Source organism: Salvia hispanica, chromosome 3 (genome assembly GCF_029641045.1).
Source record: "Salvia hispanica isolate PSC_SH4W2 chromosome 3, Shi_PSC_v1, whole genome shotgun sequence".
NCBI lineage: Eukaryota > Viridiplantae > Streptophyta > Magnoliopsida > Lamiales > Lamiaceae > Salvia > Salvia hispanica.
Genome location: NC_142694.1, coordinates 49964632 through 49989579, shown reverse-complemented (window position 1 = coordinate 49989579; position 24948 = coordinate 49964632). Strand labels below are relative to the sequence as shown.

The window sequence follows — 24948 nt, the reverse complement described above, 5'->3', positions numbered from 1 at the left end:
AGAACTAGTTATAGAGTTTCCCCCACTTTTATTTTTAATCTATTCAAAGCTTACCATCAAAATTAATACAGTAAATTAATTATGAAACATTGTAGGCTATTAGGGTTTTCAAATTACCTATTTTAGTCAATTAGTAACAAATATATGTTCTATAAATTTATTCTTTTAAAATTTATTTTTGGGTCGGGTACGGGATACCCAACAAGAGTATCGGGTAATCCCGGTCTGTTGCGGGGCGGGTATTGGGACAATAAATTTAGCTAAAATCGGATACGGGTACCCGACTTATCGGGTGTGGATTCTCGCGGATAACCCGTTTCGCCACCCCTAATCTTTATCAAGTCATACGTGGCTAATTTTCTAAATTGCTCATAGCTTGAAGAAGAAATTATTTTGAACATGTTTTTCCATTGATATGAACAAGGGGAATACCTCTTTGTGCGCAAGTAAATAATGGACGGCGTGATTCATGCATATAATTTCTTTTGATGATTTTCAGAATATTTCACTAAAATAAATATCTTTTTATTTTATTCTCCTATATCTTCTTATTTCATTTCTCATTCTATTAAAAGTGTCATTTTTTATTAGCACCAAATTAAAGTCATTGATTTGTGTACGAATAGAATAAATGAGCGCAAATTAAAAGCTCCAGATTTAATATTCCAGTTTTGAAGGTTATGAGATTGACCAAAGTTCGACTAAATTTAACAATTTAAATGGCTACTGTCTTTTTATAATTTGCTTTTATATACTATCTCCGTCACACAATAATACTCTTTCCTTTTTAGTCTGTCTCACAAAAATATGCACTTTCTAATTTTGAAAAATCTTTTCTCTCTAACAAAGTGTGACTCATTCTCCAATAACAATACTTTAATTCATTTTTAATCTATCTCTTTCTTACGTTACCAATTTTATATTAAAACTCGTGCCGAACCTAAAGTGTATATTCTTAAGGTGAGACTCATTCTCCAATAACAATACTTTAATTCCTTTTTAATCTATCTCTTTCTTACGTTACCAATTTTATATTAAAACTCGTGCCGAACTCAAAGTGTATATTCTTTGGGGACGGAGGAAGTATATTTTTTCTTTTGTTATATTTCAGGTATTGACTAATGGGACCTTGTATCCTAGTACTTTAAATGGAGATCAATCTCTTAGAGCATCCACAATAAGAATAGGCCAGTCATAGGCCAACCACTCTCTCTCTCTGTCACGCCATCAACACTAAAAATCCACCTGCCACATCAGCATTTTACTCAAATAGGCTAGCCTAAGGCTAGCCGCAATAAAAATAATTAAAAAACAACTACATTTACGGAATAAAACACAAAATACGGAATTAAATCTACGACACATATACGGGAAAAATTCGTTAATTTTATTTAAATAAAAAAAAGTACATTAACTAAAAATAAAAAAACTACATAATAAAAAAAAATCCGGGCTTCCACACACGAGCCACCGCCCCACTCTACTCCTCACTAATTTATTAAAAAAATACATTAAAAAATGATAGTGTGCCTTGAATCCGTTATAGTTTGCCGCTAGCTGAACGGGGACGCTATGACATGTTTCTGTTTTAGGTCTTAATTTTTTATTGGGCCTAGCCCGTCGTCTGTGTACCTATTTAAAAATTACATAATTAAAAAAAAATCATAAAAAAATACATTTAAAATGCAATAAAAAAATGCATAAAAATTACATTAAAAAAATGTAATAAATAAAAAAAATGCATAAAAAAATACATCAAAAATTAATTTTTTTTTTTAAAAAAAATAACGCTGGCCGATCGGCACGCCACAATGGCGGCCAACGCCCTCAAATCGGCTAGCCCACGCTGATTCTCGGCCGGCTGATTGCTAGTTCGGCTAGCCGATCGGTTAGCAATCGGCTAGCCGCTATTGTGGATGCTCTTATACTATCATGGATGAAAACCAAATTTATTTATATTAGCTGATCTGACTCCAACAGAGAAGATAACCTCTCCGAAATTATTGAGAGACATAAATTTCATGTTGCTAGTCTTGAACGACGAGCATGGGCGAATCTACATGAGTAAGGGGCTTTAGTCCCTATTCATTTTTTTTGTTTTTGTTTTTTTATTATAAAGTTTTAAAATTTATTTATACTTTATATATATCATTATATAAAAATCTCTATTAATAATAATCAAAATCACCTGAAAATATAATTCTAAGTAATATTTTAAAAATCTAGTCCCTACCCACGTTAACTTTTGTGTCCGCCCCTGACAACGAGTAAAGAATTTCAATCGGTAATGTCACCCCCAAAACGTAAAGATAATCAGTTAATTAATTATGAATAAACTAAATCATTTTTCAAATTTGAAAAGTAAATCTTATTTTAATCTTTTAACTTAAAATAGCAGAAAGGTGCATACAAACAAACATAAATTTTGAAATTAGACAAAAAAATTTACTAGTAAAATTCAAACAAATAGCCTAAAATGTTTTGAGTGAAGGTACGAGTTACCTATTGATTTTCTTCTCCATTCTATCATGCAATTCATTATAGATGGAAGAAAATGAATTGAGATGACGAGATACGGTTTTTTTCTTATTTGTAATATAAAATTGAATGTAATTATTCATGTAGCCTATTATCAAAGCTTTAATCCAAAAGTATACTAAGTACTAATCATTCTGATATACTGTAATCAATTAATTATCCTCAGGCCCAACTTTTAATGCTAAATTTATTGCAGAACTTTTTGATCAAATGTCTGATAAAATCACCTAACATAACTAAATGAAATTTTTTTAGTTAGCTATTGAAATCAAACCTAAAATCTTATAACTTAAAAAATGTAGAATTATACGGTTGTGATGAATAATTAACTTAATTATTATTTTCATGTATATATTTATAGAAAAGGAATAATTGTCGTGGACAGAATTCGTAGTACTTTTCCCTCTATTATACAAGAATAGCGACCTTCCAACAACTAATTGACGAAATGACCAAAGAAGTAACACAAGTAGAATAGAAACAAAAACTTGTAATAAAGACAGTGCTTGTTATCCACAAACTATATCAGCTATTAAAGTGATGATGGTAACCCACTTTTCTTGCTATCCAAAGTATTAATTAGTATCGGTATTTTTTGAATATTTCATTTTAGATTCCACATCTTACACCAATGACTATATGGACACATAGGGATGCGTGCATAAAATTTATAACTATAGGATTGATAAACCTATATCATCAATAAATGCTAACTACTAATACATATCATAGCAGTAGTCTAGATACATGCATTCAAGCCAATAAACTACATTTTTCGTTTGTATATGTCACATACATAAATAGAATTGATAACACTTATTATTGAGAAATTTGAAAAGAAGGATAAAAACATGAATTCGCCCATCGTATGTTGTCATCCCCAAGTCACGTGATGTATGATGCTACGTAGAAAAGAGGTAAAGTATAATTAAATACTCTATTAGGGAGAAATTTAAACGTTAAAAGTAATAGTATATAAAAGCTATTTTAATTCCATTAGTATACGGCATTTTAAAGAGTATTTCAAAAACAAAAAGGCGTGAGGACCTTGCCCAAAGCAGACAATGTCACAGTACTCCTCAACTATAAACAATAGTCTATATTCTCTCTCTACTTTACTCTATCTCAACTTTAACTATTTATCATCATTTTTTCGAAACGAATGCGAAAAAGAAAGTGTCAACACTAATGGAACAAAGAGAGTACTAATAGGTATGGAGTTCGAGTGTGCACCGCCGAACCCTTGCAACTGCCCTCACAGTTTTATTCTCATAGCACTATCCAAAAGGTCTCGTACTCATGGAATTAATAAATGATGCACTTATATATTGCTCGCACTTTTTCTAATTTTCTAATATGGGATGGTTTGAACTGCAACGAAAACATTAATTGATTGAGCGAACATATATAATTATGTAGATAGAATTAATTATGGGACCATCTACCTTAGGTAGTCCATTCACGGTAGGGCGACGGCGTCTCCGCCGGCCTCTGCTTCTTCAATTCTCGGTAAAACTTGTTGATAAACTCCTCGGCGTCCTTGTCGACCCCACCGTGGAACGGGGACGCCTCAACGATGTCGTAACGGCTTAGAATGCCGAAGGCCTTGTGCATGACTTTGAGATCATTATCGTACTGGTGATTGTGGCGGTTTTTGCGCTTGGGGACGGGAGTGTTGCTGCAGCTGAACTCGTAGTCTCGGGCCGATACGAAGGCCGTGTTGGCCGTGTCGTTGGATCGGCACGAGTAGTGGTGGTGGTGGTCGAGGATGGCTTTGGCTCCTTTTTTACCTTTGTTTACAAGTGTGTTGAGCTCCACCATTATCTTCCTCTTCACCTTGCTTCTCCTCATCATGTACATCGCTATTCTTACTATATTCCATATTTTTGTGGCTATTTTTGGTTGTCTTTTTCCAATTTCCATTGTCTTGGACTTTTCTCTTTTCTTTTTTTGAGAGAGAGAGAGAGAGTTTTATGGTTGGTGTACAAGTGATAAGAGGGAGCAATCTATATATAGCCATAGGATACATATTAATTAATCAAAACTTAATAGAATTAATTCAAAAGTGTGATACAAAGTTATTAATGGACTAAGAAAAGTTGAGCGATACAATATTAAGTTTGGCGAAAATTTAAATTCTCATTAAAAAAGGGCATATGAATAACTAGTGTTATCACACATGCCACACAAGATATAAGAATTTCAAATAATAAAGATAAATGTTTAGATTAAAAAAAAGGATAAAGAGAATATAATGATGTTTATAGTTAAGAATATGTCTTGATTCCATTAAGTATTCGTAATACTATAAATAATTAAAAATATTATAAATAATAATAAAAAAGAGAAATGTACTTCTCTCAAGCCATTACTCTAAATGAAACATTTCATATTCGGCAAATAATTTTATACATTTTTAATTTCTGATATAAGTGGAGTAAAATAAAACAAATGAAAAAGAGGAGATGTGTGGGTTAGCTAGAATAAGATAGACATACAATTAAAAAGTAAGTGTGCGACTAAGGATCAAAGAGGAAAAAACATATAATTTGAATAAATAAATAGTTCAACAATTTTGATCAACAAAATATTGATATTCATAGATAGGAACAAAAAATTAGAAAAATAACAGCAAACTAGTAGTTCACAAATTTTGAAAAGCTTCTTTATAAACAACATTAACTGTTGAATCACCCCTACTATTATCATCATCTCCACAAACTAAAAATTTCAAACCTTCACGACTTGTGACTTTGGATACAACAATATACAGTTGTATGTGATTGAAGATTGACTTTTTAAAAAATAATCCAACATGGAATAGACATTGACCTTGACTTTGGTTAATCTTCATTGAATACGATACGAGCCAAGAAAATTGTCGTCGTTGGAATTTTAATTATAGCTCTTATGAGAACATTTTCAATGACATCCAAAATTCTCTCATAATTGGGCACAATGACAGGTCCAGAAAATAGAATTTTTAGGCTGTTGGCCGGTCAGTGACAATGGATGACAAATGAAACCGGAACGAACCCCCCACTACCTAATAGTTGGACGGAGTTGCTACACAGTGTGGTCGACGACATATTCAATTACCGATTTTGATCGAGTTTGATCCCCCAACCACACTTTGATTCGTTATTAATTTTTCGTAAGCTTGCATTAGTTGGACACAATAAATTCCCAGCTATGAGTTTGTTTGGATTCCTAAAATTTGCCCATTAATGTTTGCTCCAATAAAAGTGTGCACGAGTTAAAGAAGTAAATTTGGGCCCAACGTTGATCTATCAGTGGGCTTTATTGTCAAAAAACCCAATAAACTATTAAACCCCAATCAAACAAAGTTTTTCTACGAAACAAAACGTACACACAAGTTTATATATATATATATATATATATATATATATATATATATATGGAGATGATCAAAACAAGTATGTGTTTAAATCTAAAAATGCAGCCCAAATCTTGGCCCTAGGATTAGATGATCTAATGGTCAATAATTAACCAAAAATACGGAAGGTCATAATTAAGCAGTTTTAGGTCATATTATAAGATTTGGGTTTATGTCATGTTAAGATCATTTTAGGTCATGCTTTGTTAGCATGACCCAAAAATAAACTAACTATGACCTAAAAATGTCCTACGTATGACCGCGTTCTGCGTTTCTGTATTTAAATCTGGTCTTCATAGATCAAAACCCTATATATATATATATATAGGGATGAAAAACGAAAAACGTGCATAATATATATTCTGTAGAATAGTGAAAAATATCTCATAATTTTAAAATGCATATAATTTTCTCGATTTAAATTATTTTTTCACAAACATATATCAAATTAAAGATAATTTCATAAGAATTCTAATGAGATCTCATTTGCATATGTTCCGATGTCAAAATTTTTTAAAAAATAAAAATTTTTAAATTTTTTTAGTACAACAACAAATGTCGAAATGATATGAAGTATAAAATATGTCAATATAATACATGTAGAATGTCAATATAAGCTATGTGTTAATATTCTTAAAATATTGTGTTAACATTCTCAGAGCATTGTTTTGATATTTTTAAAACACTATATTGACATTTTCATCCAAAATCCTAATTTGGTAGTTTTTTTTTTTTTTTTTAAAATCTTTTTCGATTTAATTAATAAACAAAAATTATACATGGCAGATTGTAGATTACAAGTTTTCAAAAATCCTATGATCTTAAATTAGTTAAAATTAACAATTAAATGATGAGTCAGTAATTGATCATCTATGAGACTAAATATATATTATTAATAATCTAAAAATATACTATTAAAGGTTGAAGTAACTTAAGTACATATAAACTTTATTAATTCGAATTCCACTAATGACTTGTCATTTAAGTCGAATGCAACTTCATTCAATATTTTTATCTTTTTTAAAAATTCTAAAGAGAACTCAAATAAATAATCAACAAGTACTTTCTTATATTAAATATAAAAATAATTTACTAAATGGTGAGGTGTTTTTTAGAATTTTCATATATGAAGACTGTGACCTAAATTACTTAATAAATAGATAAATTAAATAAATCTTGAACTAAATACTCACGCATGCATTTGAATTGACGATTACTCAGTTTGACTTGGCCAATAAATATTTATGAAATAAACCAATCCTAAACTAAATACCCACACATGCATATTGATTACGATTACGATTACTCAGTCTGACTTGGCCATATTTCATATTTTGTTGAAATTATCCATTTTTTATGACAGATATTAGTGAAATTAACCTATCCTAAACTAAATATTCACACATTGATGATGACTTGGCCAATATTAAAATTTTATCCAAAATATCCATTTATATGCGGCAAATATTAAGGAAATAAACCAATTTATTTACCAAAAACTGACCCATGGAATCTTGGCGCCTTCTTATAAAATCCCCTTTCCGCGAGTTATTAAATATACATTCAGAGCTGTTGGTGAGTTTCAAATTCGATAGTTCGAATCGAAGCTACATACATTATTTAATTTTTAGTTTTACAATTTTATGGCTGCGGGCGATAGCAACGGCGACAAATCGGTGAAGGCGAATCGACGACAGCTCTTGCATAATCCTGGATTGTCGCTTGAGTGGAAGCCCCATGAAGATTCGGTGCTGGAAGATTTGCTGGAAAAGTAAGCTTCTCCTTTTCTTAGTTTCGTTTTTCGTTTTGTGAATGTGATGATGTAGTTGCTATGTGTTTTGATGCGTGTTTTCTAGCTATTGGATTGTTGTTCGCAATTTCGCATTATGTAGCAGGGTTTACTTGAATTTGAGAAGGTGAAATTGTTGAAGTAGTGATGGTTTTGATGTTATGGACGTATAATGCCATTTAACGGGGAATTGGTTGGTTAATTGCTGATTGTTTTTCGATTTACTGTATCTAGGCCGAGTTGAATTTGATCTATTTCACTTTTCAGAATGTAATCAGGCTAAAACTAGGAATAATGTGTGAAAACATTACTGCAAATTTGTTTAATACACACTCAAGGTTATAGTTGTTTTACTTACTGCACAGAAATTGCTGTTATACTTATCATTTACCTGCTGCAGATATGCCTCAGAAAGCACACCTACCGTTTATGTTAGAATCGCTCATGCTTTAAGAAGCAAGACAGTTCGGGATGTTGTATTACGCTGCATATGGATGAAAGTGAGATATCATTCCCTTCAATAAAGTTTCTATATTGCATGATGACTGATCTACACTTAGTTCCCACTAATTCATGAATCTATTTGAAGAAGGAATTATAAACTGAAATCCAAATTAATGTGTTTATAGAATCTCCTTTCTTCAATTTTTGCACAATTTATGATGATGTTGATCAAAGAAGAGGCAACTTTTGTTGATCTGATTTACGTTACTGCTAACGTGTATGGTTTCCTGTTCTGCAGAAAAAGCAGAATGGCAAGAGAAAGAAAGAGGATATTGGTTCATCGAGGAAAAATGAAGGCAAAAAGGTACATGTAATTATCAGCTTGTAATGGATATTCATCAATATACTTATATTTATAATCTGTTGAACTGATCTAACTCATATTCTCGCACAATTTGGAAATTTCAGGAAAAAGGTTCAGATGCATTGCTGGAATCATCTCAAGTAGCAAACCTCGTCAATGGACTTGAAGTGATGTCAGTGGACGTGGACAGTGTTGACAGATTGAATGGTTGGTATTACAGTATATGCCGTTATGTTTCGCTTACTCATGTAGAAAGAAAATAAAGCTTTTAGTATGGATTCACTTGAAAATTAATTCTTACTTGGTGTTGATTTTTCTTGAGTTCTTGTTGACATTAGTTTTCTTTCAGAACATTTACATCTCTACAAACAATATTGACCGTTGAAACTTGTGAATTTCAGCTATCGATGATCCTGCTAGACAGATTCTCAGGAATAATGCTTGGGCGTTGGATCAAATTTCAAACAACTTGTCTGCTTGCAAGGTACTTGCAGTTTCAGTGCCTTCAGTGTTGAACTAACCAAAGTATTATTCTTCATTCATGTGTTGATTAACATGATTTGTAGCTTTTCTAATTTGAAGTATATGGATTATGATTATGACTACTACTCTATCATTGTATGATTGTATCCATGAATTTGTTTGCCTTCTAAAATAGTGATGAAACGGCACAAAGCTGCTCGCTAGAACGATAATACTGACTACATCATGGTTGCCTATTTTGTGCAGCTTCGTGAGAACATCCGCCTCTTCACTGAAGCCCGAGCTAATATCAATTTAATCTTAAAAGAGTACGTCCAAAAGCCCCGAGGTGATATCAATTCAATCTTAAAAGAGTAAGTCCAAAAGCAGTCTACTACTCATCTATTATTTTGATTGATCCTTGTGACATTGTAATGAATCTGAAAGGTGTTTTTGTGCAGTTTGAGGCTGGAAGACACGGAAGAATCTAAGCAGTGGATGCCGCGTTTCCAGTCAAGCTGAACGACGACCTGGCCAACTCCATTCTCCCTCCCTTGAACACAGATGATGATCTTAGGTTTCACTAGTTTATATTAGTACTTCATTATGCACAATAGGTTCATTTATTATCCATAATATTACTTTTACTGCAAGAATAAAGTTTTGTAAACACTAAAACAGTGTTTAGAATTGGATTCGTGAAGGGTTATTTAATCGAATGGAAAACTGAATTTCGGATTTATCTAGCTGTAGATCCATTGAGAATTTAATCCATGGGAACATTTTGCACGCAAAGTAATGATATTATAATAGCAGTATAATTCATTTTTTGCTTCTCAATTTTGAAACTGATCCCGGTGTGGCAGCTCTGCCCCATCCATCCCTTTTGTTCAACCCTAATTTTATAGACCATATTATTATTATTAGTAATAATATAAAAATTATTAAAAGTTGAAGTAAATTCATATGAAATTTATTAATTTATTTTAATCCATATGGGATTAAGTTGTAAGATTATTTTCATCAGGGATGATGATTATGATTTATTTTCTTATAATTTATCCATTTAGGATTAAAATGTGAGATTTATTCTAATGAATCAAACATAATATATATTCAATTATTAAATATAATATATTTTTTTGGTAATTAGCAAGGGTATCCACCGGCAGTCCCAATGACTATTCTCCGCGCTGATTTGTAGGCACCTCAATTGGTGAAACAGCTGATCCAAGGATAAAAATAATATTTTTAATAGAACGGATCCTAGTGCAAATTTAATCAATATCGTTATCTTTTTGGTTAAGGAGTTTACTTGAAAAATCGATAGTGGCAATTATGATGTATGTCTACTTTCCTACATAAAAGAAAAGTCCGAAGAGAACCTAAATAAAAATTTAATCTTTTCTTATATCGAATATAGTAATTTTTTTTTACTAAATGATGAGGTGTTCTGTAGAATTTTCTTCTATGAAGACTGTGTCCTTAAATCACAATATAGATTCAATGCAAATTTTAATACTAATGCATTATTTCTTCAATTAAGTATCATGCATGACAAATGGTCAATTTTTTAAAGAGAGTATTATCAATATAATAGAAATGGTAAATAAATCAATGCATTTAGGTGATATTAGGTGGTTTGACGAATTAAATAAAATTGAGTTATTTTAATGTTATTCAGTTGGATCTATCAATTTCAGTATTTAACTTTAAGATAATAGATTAGTGTTCATTTACAATTTGATTCGCTGATAAAATTACAAGCAGCTGCCTTAAATCAGTAGCATTTGTAAAAAAAAGTTTTAATTTGGTGTTTGCAGTGCCTCCATCTCCATGAGAAGGATATGATTCGGAAATCCGTGTTTTTGATTGCCTGTCCACGCTAATCACACTAATTTAGCGAGAGCCCGTCGTTTGTCAAGAATAAGCTTGGTCACGTATAATAAATTAGTTAAAATTGATAAATAATCTCCCTCCGTCCGCTACCAGGAGTCACATTTCTTGGCGGCACGAATTTCAACAAATATTAAGAAAAGTAGGTGGCAAAAAGTAAGTGGAATAATGGTTCTACTTGTATATATTAGTTTTAAATGAAATGTATGCGGAATGAGTTAGTGGAATGAGGAGTCCTATTATCATTTATGGTAAAAAAGAACCAGGACTCCTATTCGCGGGCAGACTAAAATAAAAAAATAAGATTCCTATTCGCGGACGGAGGGAGTAGTCCGTGAATTGAGCATCCGATGCTCACAATAAAGAAACCCTAAATAGGACTTATATTCGCGGACGAAGGGAGTAGTAAAGTAAATATTTAGCATCCAATGCTCATAATATAATATAATAAAAAAAGCAAAAAAGTAAAAGCAATAATAATGTAGAAAAGCCCTCCGTTCCGCGGTAATGGAAAGGAAGAATAAAGTATGAAATGAAAAAGATAGACAGATAGAGAAAATAAAGTAAAAGACAATAAAGTAAGTGAGAAGAAATATGTTGACTTTTACTAAAAAAGAAAATGACTCCACTACTATAAATATACCAAGATGGTATAATGACTTCACTATTATAGAAATAGAGAGAATACTATTTATCCACTTTAACTATTTATTGTGATATTTTTAAAACAAGTGAAAAAAAAAGCAACTTAACTTTTTTAGAATATTGTTTTAACTAAATATTTTTATTACTTTTGTTTTGCAGCCGAAGTTTACATATTTTAGTTTAACTAGTTGGAAATTTTAATATCTAGGTCCTTCAATAGAACAGCATTTAGTGATGTAAGTGATTTAAATAAAATTGTATTAATGAGTTAAATAAAAGAAGAATAAAGTAGGAAATGAAAAAGATAGATAGATGAAAGAGAATAAAGTAAGATAAAGTAAAGTAACTTAGAAGAAATTTGTTGACTTTTATAAAAAAGAAAATAATTTTACTACTATGGAATGTACCAAAATGATATAATGACTTTGCTACTATGAAACGGAGGAAGTACTATTTATCAATTTTAACTATTTATTGTTATATTTTTAAAACGAATGAAAAAAGAAGCGACTTAATCTTCTTGGATCAGTATAATATTACTTTAATTAAATATTTTTATTACTGTTGTTTTGCAGCTGAAGTCTACATATTTTAGTTTAACTAGTTGGAAATTTTAATATCTAGGTCCTTCAATGGCATTTTAGTGATGTAAATGAAGTCTACGCACTTTAATATTGTTAGCTCAAGTTGTATCTTTAAAATTGAATTCATTCATCAATTAGCATTCGAAGTTATTAGTCAACTGAATTATGATAAAAAGGCAATATCCGTATAACAACCACACAAATAATAATCAATAATTAAGATATTTAAACAATAAAGAAGATGGTCAAGCATGACACCTAGCTACCAAACTCAAAGGAAATAAACATATCCCAAATGATTACAATCCAAATGCTAAATCAATCAACCACTCCAATTATTTTGAAAAAAATAAAATTATCAGACAGCGCAAACACATCCACCTCTGTTTATTAATCCCTCCTGTCAAAGGTCAAAACTTTACATTTTCTTACTTTATTATTTTAATTTCCTAAAAACCACTTTCATAAAATGATAAACATGCTTCGTTAAAATTGGGATTGGGCAAGAATCGCAAGATGCACATTAGACATGACAGAATATGTGACGTGCACTTCTTTTCAATTGATTTGTTTTCTCTGAAACAGAATTAGCTAATTTTAAGGAATATGCAAAATAACAAAAATGGTCTATTTTAATAAAATAGGAGTATAATGTAATTGAATGTTCGTATGTAATTAAAAAAAATGTGGTCACTATAAGACATGGCAAATTTTAAGCCTATGGCTTAACTAAATTTAGAGAGAAAATTTAATGGAATATAAGTCTTATTTGTATAAAATAATTTTTGTAATAAAATATAAATAAAATGAGTTGATAGAATATTGGGTTTACTTATCAAAATTGAAAGTGAAATGAGACACTTAATTACAAACGAATGGAAAGGAAATGCTCCTCCCGTCTATAAAAATAGATTAGTTTTGCTATTTTGGATCGTCCACCAAAATTAGACTAATTATAAAAATGAAAAGTTTTAAATCAGTACTAACCTTATACATTATTTTAAACATGGACTCACAATTAATCCACTAACATTACTTATATCATATTCTCTCTCTCTTAATTCATTAATTGCACAAAATCCTTGCTGTTTATAACTTTGTCTATTTTTTTTGAATGAAAGGAGCATGAAACATTTATCCCAGAGAGTATAAAAGAATTCATATGATGGCAACAAGCTAATTTCATCATTAAATAAATGTTAACGGTAGCTGAAGCCTGAACTTTAAAAATTATATAAAATTATAAACATTTAAATGACAACTTTGCATTAATTTTGATCAATCTTATAATTTTTCAAATATGAATATAGAATTTGAAATTGAATCAACCGTTTCAGATTAATCAGCAGCTGTATTAATCGATGTCGTTTCATTTAATACTTAAAATAGAATAATATTATTTTATTATCATATCATATTTAATTGTCATATCAATTTCGATTTTAACCATGAAAAGATCATAGCCAAAATTATAAAAAGAAATTATTACAGTCAATTTCAACAACTGATCAAAACTTATCACAGAACTGTAATTTAAATAAAAATTATTACTCCCTCCGTTCAAAGTAGATGTCACATTTAGTGATTGACATGAGATTTTAAGAGATGTTGTTTTATGGGTTAAGTGTAAAAGAGAAAATAATATATTTATTTTAATGTGAGAGAGAATTTTTTGGAAATAGGAAAATATGATATTTATTTGGAAAAAACTAAAAAGGAAAGTATGACATCTATTATGTGACGGAAGAAATACTTAAATGTACATAATTTAATTTATTGTCTCTAGTCCTATCTAATTTCATGTTTAAATGAAAACTTACTGTATATTAAAATGTTTTATGCCATATATTCTCTCTAGCCCTGTCAATGAATGGATTTTGTGTAATGCATAATTAGAATTAATCTCAATACTCGTAACTTGCATTAAACATTTATTCTTTATTACACATGGAGTAATATTTTCCGGTTGATATTTTTATTAAATAAAATAAAAAAATTTCATGATTACGCCTTTACTACGATAAGTCGATAACTATATACGTACTAGTTTGCTTGGTTAAATAGTTGGTATAAAAGATAGAGATATAGTATAATCTTTTTAAATTCCATTTATTAGAGTTCCATATCTCAAAATTATTGAGATATGTACATAATCTTTAGTAAGGATATTGAGTTAAATTTGAATTTCCTAAATTTACGAGCGGATCGTAATTAATAATGAATTTATATATATAAAAATACATTAGTCAAATTCAAATATAATTATGGAAAAGAAGAATAAATGCATTTGAGGAAATAGGAAAACCGACATGTATTGAAAGCAGTATCTGTCAAGGAAGCTGTGAAAAACGACAACTGCTCTCTTCCTCTCTCCATTGCTAAAGGGGCCTACGAAAAATTCTTTAACTCGCACAAATTTCAAGAATCAAATGGTGGCGCCATGTAATTTGGTGGATTGATGTCTGATGATGATGAGTGGAAGTGCAAGCGCTGCGGGAGAAAGGGAAAAAAGCCCCTCTTTTTTCGCCTCAGGAAGAAGAAGAAACTGCTTCACAAGAAGCTGAAACAGAGTGGCATTTGTCGACAGCCCAAAACGGTCAATTCTTCCGGTGAGTCACCCACCAGTGATCCTAATAGTCCCCGCTTTACTTTTGACGACTTGAGACTTCTTATTGAAACTAATGATTTTTATTCCCAACACTGCAATCCCCATTTGGATGCCTGATCGATCAATTTAGGAAATCCCCAATTCTGCAAATTGTTTCTTTGGATATAATCTTAAATTAATCATGTCCTGTTTTGGCTATCTTCTCTCAATATTTTCAATGAATTATTGTGATGTATTTGGTTTGGTTCGATGATGTGTGTTGGGGTCTTTGGTTTGGTCTGATCGTGTTGAAGTACATTGAGGAGAAAGTTCTTCAATCAAATTTCCAAGGGATTGTTGTTTCAAGATTGATTAAATTATGCATGTTTAAATTAAACTTGTTGCAGGAGTTTACTTTTAAGTACTCCCTCCATCCCGATGTCACACTTCCTTTTTGCACTCGTTTTTGGAAAAATGATACTCCTATAGAAGTGTTTTCTCTACATTATTCTCTGTTTTACTTTACTTACTCCACTTTAACTATTCCCTCTATCTCACTTTAGGAGTCCTGGTTGACCATTTTTGGATATCCCACTTTAAGAGTCTTGGTTGAATATGCCATAAATAGTAATGAGCCCCACATTCCACTAACCTTTTTCCAATTACATTTTATTATAAAACTAATATATAAAAGTAGGACCCACATTCCATTGTCTTTTTCACCCACTTTCCTTTACATTTCTTAAAATCCGTGCAACTCAAATGGAACTCCTGAAGTGGGACAGAGGGAGTATTATTTTTCCAAAACGAGTGCAAAAGACGGAGGGAGTATAAGTTTCGATGGATATAAAAAGTATAGGCTAATCCACTATTTAATAGTAGTATGGTAGATTGGAACTTTGAGATATGCCAAGCCCCTTGATAGTTCGTAGATGTGTACACTCATTTTTATCAGTTTCTCTGTGCCTCTTTCCGGCCTTGCGAATCCTTAACGAAACTAAAGAATGGTATTGCATATTTTGTGATGCTCATGGTTCATTTATGGACATTTTACTGTCCATATGATCATACCAAGCTTATGGAAGGCTATTTCCAAAGATTTCAAAGATTCTGAATCTGATTTGTAAGTCAGGGGCACACCATTCGGACTTGATTGAAGCTTGATTACTGTGTCTGTTTATCCAATTCATTTCCAATGAGTAGTGTTTTGAGTCATATCCTCTTTTTCCATCGTTTTTTTCACTAGCTGTCGTAAGAGATCACATAGTCTAGCATCCCCCAACATTCAGGATAGGTGGCTGTAGCACGACATATCCAAACTTGGTCTCTTGATTGCGTGTGAATCTTCTTCTTCATAGTACATGTTGGAGTTGTTATGAATTGATAAACAGCGAAGCTCTTGAAACAAGAAGAATAATAAGTAGTAACAGAATTTTTTATATTTTAGTTTAACTATTTTTACTCTTAGACTAATGTCATTTACGTTTATCTCCTTGTGTCATCTTGTTTACATTGCTTGTTTTGCTTAAATAGATGAAGGAAGACTGTAGTATGACTTTTTGCTGATGGATTTCTATTGTAGTTGTTTTTACTCTCAAGTGAAATGCTTCCACCGATAATCTTAGTTAGTACTCCCTCCGTCCCATTAAATATGCAACATTTGTGAATTGACACGTGTTTTTATGTAGGGTTGTTTTGTGAGTTAATGTAGGGTTGGTAAAGTAAGATGGATGAAAAAATAGAGATAGAGATATTTCCATTTTAGGAAATGTTTTATTTTTAGTGGGACAAACTAAAAAGAAAAACGTTTCATTTCTAATGGGACAGATGGAGTATAACATTCTTTATTTTTTCTTTCTATAAGATTGTATTGTCCCTGTGTACATTTATCCGTCCGTCTAAAGAGAAATGGAAAAGAAAAGAAGTAAAAACTAGTGAAATCTCGTTATACAATAGACATTTATTTACCAGGGGCAGTTTTTACACAAATTATGCCTATGGGAAAATGAATTTCAATGTTGGTCTTGGACCACACACTTGGTAGCATGAGTAGTGCTGTTGGTATCTGCAGTTTCCCCTCTAAGCTGGTAGGAAAAATTATCAATTAAATCACAATTTTTGGTTGACTACTAGTACAATTTATAAAATTAGCTAATTAAATCATAACTTATGATATTATTGCAATTATCCCATAACTAAAATTTTCAGTTAGTACGTGGCATTATTTAGAGAAATGGTATTTATGTGGCATTATGATAGGTCTTACATAATTAAAAAAATTAATGGAATAATTGAACCAAGAACGTTTGAAAAAAAATTCTAAATCTGAAAATGATGGAATGAAAAAGGCATCGTTTTGAGGGGTGTTGAGACGACGTCGTTTTAAATAAACGACGCTTATGTCCGCAAAACACGGGCACCTACGTCACCATATATTTATTGCAAAAGTTGCAAAGTTGATTATATAAGGATTGATAACATAATGTAGGGTTGATTAAATATTGTGGCCGATATTTTTAGCCAAAGTTCAAAATGAAATGACGATCTTAGCCAAAATAGGCTGTTATAATGTTGGAAAAATAAGAATAAATGGGCGCCCACTATTTATTATAGTGGAGTTCTTAGGTTACATTCAATATTGTAGAGTTCTTAGTAATGTAAAGTTCCAAACTTCATTTATTGGTGTACTTGAAGAGTCTTAAATTTCCCTATAAATACTAGAGTGATGAGCAGATCAAACATACAAGAAACATACAAACATATTTCTCTCTACTTTCTACTTCCAATATGCCTTATCAATCTCTCTATACCTCTCTCAATTACCATCTTTAAGATGGTTTTAGAGCAGGAAAAATCAGTTTGGGACTCAGAACAATGTCATCATAGTCCCGCGCATACCCTTCTCAGCCTTTTTTTAAATCTGCCAAACCAACACAAACCCAACCATGTCAAATTTTGACGCAGAAAATATAAAACCAATCCTAGCTGAAACCATGGTAGATTTTGCGGAACAATTTGCCTAATTCATGAACTTCATGAATAAATCCGGAAACAAGTTCGAAACCTCCCCAAAACAGCCACAACATCACCTGGAGTCTTTGGGAGAAATCAACCTAAAAGATAAACTTAATGGAGATAATTATCCTCTTTGGGTCAATCTGATGGAAAGAGCCATAGGGGAAAAGGAGCCGACTTCTCACATTGCTGGAGGTTCAGAACCCCCTCATTCTGATGATCCCGACTACTCAAAATGGCAGCAACGAGATCGCTGCTGCTTTAATTGGATCATCAGTAACCTCGAATCCAGTTTGGTAAATGAAGTGTCACAATACAAGACAATCGAAGATCTGAGGGAAGGTCTGGCGGTCACATACGGGAGTGGAGCACATCCATTTCAAGTGCATGACTTGCACTGGCAATCAATGGCGATGAAGCAAGGAGATTTATGTTTGGAAGCCCTCTAGAACAAATTCCATGATACGTGGATATCCGTTGATACCAGAGATCCCAATCCCATGGATAGTCCAAAAAGCATCGACAAATACAACAAGGTGACCCAAAAACGCATACTTTATCAATTCATATGGGCACCAGTTGAGAAATATGACAAAATCAGACAGAGGTACTCAACCAAGATCCCTTATACCGACCGTCGACAAAGCTTACGGAATGGTGAGAAGAGAGACAGTCAACGAAAAGGAGCTCAAACCAGAGACCGACCAATCTGAAATCACCACAGGGCTAGACGCATTTGACCGGAGCCAACCATTCCCTCCACAGGTGATCAAATTCACCACAAATTGGAGACAGGAAAAAGACTAGAGCAAATTAACTTGCTCACACTATGGGAAAGAGGTACTTACAGAAAACATGCTTCCACCTCCATGGATATCCCGAGTAGTGGCACAAAATGAAATGTGCAAGACAGAATGGGAAGCGCGGTGGTGGAAGTGGCGGTGGAAAGGCATTAGCGGCAGTGGGGTGGGTGGGGGGGGAGGGTTGACAGAGCCACCTACACCGACGGATTGATGGGCGGTGTTTGTAATCCCTCCGCGCCACCTCCACCTTCTCCCCACCTCTACATCTCAACGGCGACGACGTAGTCGTCAACGCACCCAAAGGTGGGGGGAATCCAGCCAACACGACCAAAGCATCGGTCGCAACTAGGGGTGGCAAATCGTGCGTGTCGGGTCGTTATCGTGTCGACACGATAACGACACGAACACGATAACAACAAACACGAACACGACCCGTTAAAAAAACCTCAAATACGAACACGAACACGACCCGCTACCCTCAGACACGAACACGACACGAACCCATTAACGACACGAACCGTTTCGGGTCAACACGACACGAACACGACACGAACCCATTAATGACACGAAAATACGTATTGAAAAATGAAAATAATAAGAATAATAATATTAAAATATTATGTGTTAATAAGAATAATAATATTAAAATATTATGTGTTAACGGATAACACGAACACGACACGAACACGCATTGTTAACGGATAACACGAACCCGACACGAACACGACACGAAATTTTCGTGTCCTTAATGGGTCGACCCGATAAGGACACGAACACGATAAGCTCTGACCCAAACCTATTAATTTCGTGCCGGTTCGTGTCGTGTTAACGTGTCGTGTCAAAAATTGCCAACCCTAGTTGCAACCACCAAAAGCTGGACAGAAGGTAAAACTTGTTTAGTGACTAGGGTTCAGTGGCGGGTAAAGGCGGCACAGGTGACCGGGAAGGAGTAGGGTTCTAGTCGAAGTAGCCCTCTCAAATGAGGCGGTAGGGTTGAAGGGGAGGCGAAAATCACAAAGGGGGCCGGGGCGGGGGCCGATAGGGTTGAATGGGGGAGGGTAGGATGTTTTTATCCAACCCTCATTTTGCAAAAAGGTCCCTCATGTTCCATTTTACCCCATAAACTACCACAGCTGGAAAATACCTCCCAACACCCCTCTCCCCAAGTCAAAATCTATGTTTCAATTTAAGGCCCAGTTGAGTTTAGTATGGCTATCACTTTTTGACACAACATGAAAACTTGACATAAATACATATGAATTTATTGGTTTTGGTCAAACCTTATGGGGTTAATATCATTATTGGGTTGACTCATTAGAAATCTAATAAATTTGGGTTTGGTTTGGAGTAGTTGGCTCGCCGAGAACGCAATCGCGTGCCGCGTGTCGTGGCCGTGCCCCATGCACCGTGGCCATGGACAGTCGTGGTCATGAGTGGTGTGTCGCGTGCCCCAGGCCCCGCGCCGTGTGCCACCTTCCCAGTGCCCCGTGCGCCATGTGTTGTGGCTGATGCCCACATCTTGATCTATCCCAAACGCGAGGCGTGTCCAGATATGTCCCGTCTAGGATAAAAGTTTGTAACCCTAGGTTATAGTCAAACCATAATAGTAAGCTTAATAGCCTTCACATGAATTGGACTAGGCCTCTAAATTAGTACCCAGTCCATGCATTTCAACCCACCTACATTCTCAACACTATATCATTGTAGCTCTCTCTTTCTCTGCATAGTCTTCTGTCGAAACTTTGCCCTCGCTATCATCTATTTCGCCGGAGCTCTGCTGCCAGGAGCGGACGCAGAAGTAAATAACGATAGGCTGTGATTTCTAAATTTTGTTTTAAAGTATATTTTTGAGTGTTTTAAATTATTTATAACGGCTTTTACATAATAATTTGCCTTAAATTTGGATAACTTATAAAAATTTATGAATGAAAAAAAACTCAAAATACAATTTTATTAAGGGCTTTAGCCCTACCCATTATATACATAGGTCCGCCCCTACTGCTAGTAATGCTACCAATTAAGAGACGAAACCGTTTTATCTTTGCGGACGACATGCCAATCTGATAGCACTACCGGGGCATATCTCGTCTTATGGAAAGATGACTCATCGACTCGGTTTACAGTTATATCTACGGTTTATAGTTTCTAATTTGTCTTTTCTGTTTCAATTTATTTGCGTGTAATTTCTCTAGTTTTCATTGGATTATATTACGTCATGCTAGTGTTTTATATATTTACACAGTTTTCACAACATTAAATACACATCAATCCTTTATGTATAAGTTTGATCTATATTGGGTGGCAAATAGTTACATGCACTCAACTAACGACGCATGACTTAGGAAAGAAACTGAAAACAAAACTTGAGAAGATAAGCAATGTGAACCAAGAGAAAAGATTGCTGACATCTTTGTGAAAGTTGGAGAATCGTTCTAATGTTATTCCAAAAAGGAAACAAACATAAGATAATGAGGATATATAACTTCTGCAATAGTAGATGAATCGTGACGATACACACTTCCTTCCCAATTGATCGTAATCAATGAAGACTAATCAATGTTGTGTGTGTGACGATTAAGCAAAATTAGGTAAAGCTCCTCCGACAAAGATTAGATAATTTACCAACTTTTGGCTTCACCTAATCATAAAAAACAATCTTTAAAAATAAGGTATTTATCTTAAACACAACATTTGTGCTTCCACCAACTACCATGTCATTTTCTTATAGCAATTTAATTTGCTTTCAAATTAAGTCAATGATTGTTCAATCCTACACTTATTTTGAGTCATTTTCGTGGCTTACTTTGGCAGTACTGTTTCGTTTTTCATTTAAATGCTCATCTTCTTCAACACCAAAGAAAAGGCACAGAGACTTCGATTTTTAATTGTCTAGTAAAATTTCATTCTCTCTCTCTCACCCACACACACACACTTTGCTTCTAGTCATGGCTGGTGCCGGTTCTGCTGTGGTGATGGTGGCTGTTATCATGCTTTGCAGCAGAGTTTTTGCTGATCCTGACTTGCTTCAAGATGTTTGTGTTGCTGATCTCACTTCTGGTACTTATCTTCTTACTCATTTTACCAACATTTTTGTTTGTTCCAAATTTGTCATAAAAAGAAATTGTTTCTTCTGTACGTCACTTGTTCTATCTTGTATGAGAAAATTATTTACTTTGTAGAATATGTTAAAATATAAAATTTAATTAGTAAAATTATATACTCCTCGCGTCCGACTGTGATACATTTTCTCTTTTAGGATGTTCTCTACTTTTTCTTTCTCTCTTATTTTATCTATTCACTTAACTCACAAAATAATAACATATCAAATTATGTGCTGAAAAATAAATATTCCATCTTAATAGAACGTGAGGAAGTATATTCCATAAAGTAAAAGCACCTTGTAAGTAATAAAGATAATGTTTCTATCTGTATCAATGATGCTAGTAAAAGCTGTCGGTCTCACCTCAACAACCAAATTTATTTCCTTCATTAATTATTAAAAATAGCATTACTAAACAGTAAACATGTTCATACATCTGTAGTTGCAATATTAATACATATAATAGATAAGCTTGAATTATAGAGAATACTCCAATACGTAAATATTTTGAACTACTTATTAGATAAGTAATTTATAACTACTCCCTCCTGTCCCAGACTCAGCTAAGATGATATTACCTTATTTTTCTGCACGTATTTTAGAAAAATGATATTAATAAATATTCAAAAATCATATTCAGTTATGGCACGATTTAAAAAACGTAAAGAAAAGTAAGTAAAATATGAGTCTCACTTATATATATTAGTTTTATAACAAAATATGAGTGGAAAAAGTTGGTGGAATGTAAGGCCTACTTACCATTTATGGTAAAAATAAAATAAGGCTCTTATTGTGGGACGGACCGAAATGACAAAACATGACTTATTGTGGGACGGAGGGAGTAGTTAACGTGGAGAGAAAGTAAGGTATGAAAGAGAATAATATAGAGGATGGTCTCTTCAACATTACTCTTACTTTTTTACTTTTGCTTTACTTTACCTATTTATTATATTTTCAAAACAAGAGAGAAAAGAAAATGTGTCATCTTAGACGGAGCATATAAAATATATTTTAGGGGAAAAAGAAATAGTACTATCATCCATTAATTTAGGGGGAAAAGACTCTAGTCGTCATTAAATGTATCATAGTTCTTTATTTAGACGATCCACAATAAATGTCCTATTTGACTTTTATTATTTTTTCTAAGTGGGTCCTACATTCTATTAACTCTTTTTATTCATAATTATTATAAAATAATTAAAATTAAATTAATATATATATAAAAGTGAAGTTCATATTCCACTAACTTTTTTCATTCACTTTCCTTCATAATGTTAAACAATTTCTTAAAACCCGCAATTTTCAAATATGAGACATTTAATGAGTACCAAAGAAAGGGAGTACTATGAGTTTCATTCTCATATTATCATGCGTTTAATAACTCAATTCCACTCATATTTTACTATAAAATTAATATACAAAGTATGACTATATATCTACTACTAACTTTTTTCAACTCATTTTATTTTACGTTTCTTAGAATCTGTGTCAAATAAAAGTGAACATACAATTTTTTTAATTTTAACAACAACGAAAGTAAATATTTTGATATGTATATTTGTATGAATGCAAATCTCTGTCTAAACAGAGTTGAAGGTGAACGGATATACATGCAAATCAAACGTAACCGCGGATGACTTCTTCTTCACCGGTCTATCAAAGAGCGGCGCCACCAACAACTCCTTCGGGTCAGCTGTGACCGGCGCCAACGTTCAGAAAATCCCGGGCCTCAACACCCTCGGCGTCTCCTTGGCCCGCATCGACTACGCCCCGGGCGGCCTCAACCCACCGCACACGCACCCACGCGCCACCGAGGTCGTGTTCGTGCTCAAAGGCGAGCTCGACGTCGGCTTCATCACCACCGCCAACGTCCTCATCTCCAAGTCCATCAAGGAAGGGGAGGTTTTCGTTTTCCCTAAAGGGCTAGTCCATTTTCAGAAGAACAACGGCGATTCCCCTGCGGCCGTTGTTGCCGCCTTCAACAGCCAGCTCCCAGGAACGCAGTCCATCGCCGCCACCTTGTTCGCTGCCACGCCACCGGTGCCGGATAATGTGCTCACCAAGGCGTTTCAGATTGGCACCAAGGAGGTTGATAAGATAAAGGGCAAGTTTGCACCAAAGAATTAATAATGTGTGGGTAGGTGAAATGGTGAATAATAATTTTTATTTCGATTTGGAGGCCTTGTTGTAATGGTAAAGTTCTTTCTAATGATTTGATTGAGAATAAACTAATAAAATTCCTTGTTAAGTATTTAATTTTCTAGCTAGTTCATTAATATTTTGAATTATGAGATTCATATTCTATTTTAAAGAAAACCTATATAAAATACAGAATACAAAAGTTTTGCATATAGGTATACCTTGAGCTATCAATTCTTATAGTACTTCAGAGCCAATTTCACTAACCTATAAAGTGCACAAAACGAATGTCTAAATAATTAGTATAACAATAGAGTAAAGTCCTTTTTTATCCTAAATATATGGCCGAAATACGAAGTTGGTCGAGAACATTTACTTTTTAAAAATCAACTCCTAAACAAATGAAATTGTCGTTGAAGTGATCATTTTTTTGAGTTTCTGTCAAAAACTAACGGTCAATAATGATATTTTGACCTAATAGAAACACAAATGGAGTAGTATGTTAATAATAAAGTTTGTGGAAAATACCGGAAGGGCAGCATACTCATCATCAGTTAGGCTATTTGCAAACTCTGAGTTCTCGAGAATTTGATCCAGTACCTTCAACATGTCCCCAGTGTCTGTGAATATCTTGTGGCATACAAAGCAGAAGAAGTTAGATCCTTTGGCTTGACATTTCAAGCAAGAAAAATAGGAATTACGAAGAAGGGTGTCACAACTTGTGCACATGGGACCAAGACCTTGCCTAAGTAATAAAAGGCTAAGATCTCCTGGAAGGAGGTATTTGCCAACGGCCCCCACCGCGTTACAGAACTCACTCTGGCTAACTTTTCTATCTCCGCTCCGACTATGTTTAGTGAACGGAAAAATTCATCAGTAAGTTTCTCGTCAGCTGCTCCTGCTCCATGGAAATATGCCTCAGCAACATTCCTAATATCCTCCATATCTCTTTCTCTCCAAAAATTTAATTGTCCAGTTCTATTTGAAAGATTATATATCATGATTGAATATGTAATTATGTTTTGGTCTCATTACTAATTACTACTACCTCCGTCTCTGAAAATTTGATACGGTTTACTATTTTGGTCCGTCCTTGAAAATTTGATACACTTCACTTTTACCAATTTTGATAGTGAACCCCATATTCCACTAACTCATTGCTACTCACATTTTATTATAAAACTA

At 33.3% G+C, this 24948-nt stretch overlaps 3 protein-coding genes across 5 annotated transcripts; 2 read left to right on the top strand and 1 right to left on the bottom strand.

Moving 5' to 3' along the window:
• Positions 1 to 1480: 1480 nt before the first annotated feature.
• LOC125212625 (uncharacterized) lies at positions 1481 to 4511 on the bottom strand. 3 transcript variants are annotated; one of them, XM_089067435.1, is made up of 2 exons: positions 3984 to 4511; positions 1481 to 1632 (listed from the first exon to the last, which is right to left on the bottom strand). In XM_089067435.1, the coding sequence occupies exon 1, from the start codon at positions 4459 to 4461 to the stop codon at positions 3985 to 3987; it is 477 nt and encodes a 158-aa protein (XP_088923561.1). In that variant the 5' UTR covers positions 4462 to 4511; the 3' UTR covers positions 1481 to 1632; position 3984. The 3 variants fall into 3 exon arrangements, with proteins under 3 accessions (XP_088923561.1, XP_047968797.1, XP_088923560.1); XM_048112840.2 differs by lacking the exon at positions 1481 to 1632 and adding an exon at positions 3221 to 3440; XM_089067434.1 differs by lacking the exon at positions 1481 to 1632 and adding an exon at positions 3490 to 3909.
• A 3005-nt stretch (positions 4512 to 7516) lies between these two features.
• On the top strand, positions 7517 to 9736 carry LOC125208878 (uncharacterized). Its single transcript, XM_048108376.1, has 7 exons — positions 7517 to 7706; positions 8125 to 8224; positions 8467 to 8532; positions 8637 to 8739; positions 8934 to 9016; positions 9262 to 9368; positions 9456 to 9736. Exons 1-7 carry the CDS (start codon positions 7579 to 7581, stop codon positions 9514 to 9516), a joined length of 648 nt encoding a protein of 215 aa, XP_047964333.1. The 5' UTR covers positions 7517 to 7578; the 3' UTR covers positions 9517 to 9736.
• An 11633-nt stretch (positions 9737 to 21369) lies between these two features.
• Positions 21370 to 23880, top strand: LOC125216634 (germin-like protein 5-1). The gene is made up of 2 exons (XM_048118392.2): positions 21370 to 21581; positions 23213 to 23880. Exons 1-2 carry the CDS (start codon positions 21470 to 21472, stop codon positions 23749 to 23751), a joined length of 651 nt encoding a protein of 216 aa, XP_047974349.1. The 5' UTR covers positions 21370 to 21469; the 3' UTR covers positions 23752 to 23880.
• The last annotated feature ends 1068 nt before the right edge of the window (positions 23881 to 24948 follow it).